General features: G+C 34.7%; 1 protein-coding gene across 1 annotated transcript; it reads left to right on the top strand.

Annotated features, from left to right (window-relative positions):
- LOC146713495 (low affinity immunoglobulin gamma Fc region receptor III-like) lies at nucleotides 1-2,400 on the top strand. The gene is made up of 6 exons (XM_085438322.1): nucleotides 1-31; nucleotides 891-935; nucleotides 1,128-1,388; nucleotides 1,480-1,725; nucleotides 1,989-2,114; nucleotides 2,375-2,400. Exons 1-6 carry the CDS (start codon nucleotides 1-3, stop codon nucleotides 2,398-2,400), a joined length of 735 nt encoding a protein of 244 aa, XP_085294448.1.
- The last annotated feature ends 841 nt before the right edge of the window (nucleotides 2,401-3,241 follow it).

The raw sequence follows: 3,241 nt of genomic DNA, 5'->3' as shown, positions 1-3,241 counted from the left end.
ATGGAGGTCAGAGCTCTCTACATCAGACTGTGTGAGTATTTTCTCTATTTCCACAATACCAAAAGTTATTCATGCTGATTAATAATATAACAGTTTTATATAGGAAATTAGGCCGTTGTATTTTTGTGGACTAGTTATGAGATTAGATTTTCACGATTCCGATTCCATTTTTGATTCTGTTTAACAATTCGATTCTTTATCGATTCTCTGATCGATTCTTGTTTTTAAAAAAGGAGAACACTAAGGTCGATTAGCTTAGAACTTTGTTATATTTTTGCTTTTTAAACAAGATAGAAATTTAGGAGTAACATGGCCTTACAAACCCAACAGTGAGATCTTAAGAGATCCAGCCTACGGCTCTTCAATGTGGTGTCACAGGGTCCCCGGGGAAAAAATTGTAAATGTAAAATAATAAAATAAATATTCTTCTGACATTCGTCTATCCTGCCAGCATCTGAGCCAGACTCTGTCTGTCTCTCTCATCATGGTCACCTAAATGCACAGTAATGGCAGGTTTTGTAATAAGGCAGATCTCACTAACATAATATGCACTGTTGATTATTTACCTGCCGCATTAACGGGAGAGGACGTGCAAACGTTACCGCTGCTGCTGGGTTGAGATTCACGAGTCCGGAGCGGAATTAAAAACACGACATTCATTTAAGGTCATCGTATTTTGCTTTTGCATATTCGTAGTATTTCCATCATTGCAAAAATGACAAGCAATTCCAATTAATTGAAACAGTGAGCACCGGTTCTCAACAAGAACTGGTTTTCGATTTCCATCGCTATATGAGATGTAATATTTTTTAGCATTACTTTCATATTTTTAGTATATTTAGTAATTATATGTGTCTTAATAACTCTGTAGCTTTTACATCTCTTTTCAGCAATCACTGTCATGATTCTGCTGCATGTGCAGGATCAGAAAGTTGGTGAGTGAGTTCTCTCTTCTATATCAACATTAGTTCACATTTTGGAGGAACAAGAATTTTTTTGAAAGAAAAATTTGGTTGTCATATTTTTAATGGGATTATTTACTTTTTTAATCTTTTACTGTTGACGTGCAGTATACCCATTTTAGCAGTAAAACTCTAAACTGAGTCTTTGATTTTTCTTTGTTTCAGATGCAGTTTCTCTTCGTGTTGTTCCAAACAGATTGCAGTTCTTTGAATATGAATCAGTAACATTTCACTGTGAAGGAGTCGATTATTGTGAAGTTGTGCATAAATTCAAAGGGAAGGTAGAATCATGTAGTAAAGCTAACAAGAGGACACCAACAGGATCATCCTGCACCTTTAAAATTGTTTATACAGACGACAACGGAGAGTACTGGTATGAGTCTGAGGAAGGAAAAGGAAGTAACATTATCAACCTCTCTGTCACTGGTACTTTTGAAAAAAAAAAAACAACAACAACAGATTTTTTATAATAAATTGTAATTAAATGTAATTTAATTATCAAATGCATCTCATTTAGCTGGTCCTGTGATCCTGGAGAGTCCTGCTGTTCCTGTGTTGATGGAAGAAACTGTGACTCTGAGCTGCAGAAACAAAACTGCTTCCTCCAACTTCAAAGCTGATTTCTACAAAGGTGGAGGTCAGATCCATAGAAGCTCCACAGGAAACATGACCATCCACAGAGTTTCAGAATCAGATGAAGGAGTTTACAAGTGTAGCATCTCAGGAGTTGGAGAATCACCAGAGAGCTGGCTGAAAGTCACAGGTGAGACACTGAGATGTTTTAAATTAAGGTGATCTGAATGACAGCTGATGATATTCAAAGCTGGTAAATCTCTTATTATTAGATTACACCCATAATTTTGACAATAAATGGCTATTCTATTCTAGTTTTATTGGCAAGATTATTCTCCATGTTGTTATGCAAGAGCTAAAATGATGGTTTACCATTCTTTTTTCATGTAAGCCTTTCTGTTTTTTCAGACCATCATTTAGTCACTCAAACTACAAAGTATACAGTCAATCCACACAGTCACAAAGAAGCATGCCATTCCTCCTCTGCTGCCACACCTTGGATCATTGTCACCATTTTAGTCAGTGCTCTGTTGGTGGTAGTGGGACTGTATCACTTTGGAAAAGATTGCTTGAAAAGAGGTAATGAAAATTATTATTAATGTTATTATTATCAGATGGAAAATGAGTCTATCAGGCAGATGCATTATCAGATTTTCTCATCCAACGTTTTTTAATACAATTGAATGTCATAAACTACTGGGCTTGAACTAAGAAATCCTCTATACCTGTTTAATGTGTTTTAAAACAACAACAACAACAACAACAACAACAACAACAACAACAACAACAACAACAACAAAATAAAACTTTTTTGAAATGTATTTCTTTAAACTTCATAGAGGCCGGCAAGGTGGATGCAGGTTGAGTAACATATGTTGTTATAAGAAAGAGAGGAGATATTTTACTGAACAGTAGAACAAAATTACTTCTTTGAATAAAAGGGTTGCTTTTTTTTCCTCAGGTGGTGTTGTCTGTAGCTTTGGTAGAGTTGTATGTCATATTTATAAATGTATAGATGTGAGTGATAATTTGAGCCTTCAAAACATACGCCTCAAATGAAAACCACATAGAATATAATTTTAAAGCTACTGTATCTCAGACAGCTCAGAATAGTAAAATGCCGCATGAAGTACAATTTCAGACATGCATTCAGTTTCAAAATTAACTTTATATTAAACCCAATTACTTTTTTTGATCATTAATATTCAGTGACTAGCATTCATTGTCTTTTTTTGCCTATGGTGTGGTAATTGGTAATTAATTATTTCACATCTGCCAGGATATTTCACAGAGACCAAAATATTGCACATAAAAAGGGTAGAGCTGAGTGTAAAAGTGTAAAGTCTAATATTTTAGTTTAGTACAAAAATAGCAAAAAGCAAGAAGTTGAAGAGCAGCTGATATTTTTGCAGTCAAAGTAGAGTTGACTTGTAAACAGCAAAAATTCAATTAGAAATGTCAGTTTTTGTTAGCTCAGTAGCAACACCTTACATAATGGGCCCATGAATGGCTTCAATTTTCTTTCTAATCTTGAATGTCATTTTTTTCTAAAATTTAAAATCAAATCTAATAAATGCATTAAATAACAGACAGGGATCATGATCACTAATATTGCTGTGGTTATCATTCCCCTCACTCCCACTGTCCCTCTCCATCACAAGCTGAAGATGCATCACTCTCTAGACCAATTTCCAATAGCTTAGGAC

The sequence above is a fragment of the Copadichromis virginalis genome, linkage group LG3, assembly GCF_057382275.1.
Source record: "Copadichromis virginalis isolate Kocher_CV1m ecotype Utaka linkage group LG3, C_Virginalis_male_GT1.1, whole genome shotgun sequence".
In the NCBI taxonomy this organism is placed as follows: Eukaryota; Metazoa; Chordata; class Actinopteri; order Cichliformes; family Cichlidae; genus Copadichromis; species Copadichromis virginalis.
The sequence above is the reverse complement of the archived record's forward strand: the minus strand, read 5'-3'. Positions and strand labels throughout refer to the sequence as shown.

Bases quoted from the DNA above. Each gene is read 5' to 3' on its own strand.
- LOC146713495 (XM_085438322.1), top strand. From the start codon at position 1: ATGGAGGTCAGAGCTCTCTACATCAGACTGT. The intron at 936-1,127 runs GTGAGTGAGTTC...TCTTTGTTTCAG, and splicing joins TGTGCAGGATCAGAAAGTTG to ATGCAGTTTCTCTTCGTGTT. The intron at 1,726-1,988 runs GTGAGACACTGA...CAGTCAATCCAC, and splicing joins GAGCTGGCTGAAAGTCACAG to ACAGTCACAAAGAAGCATGC.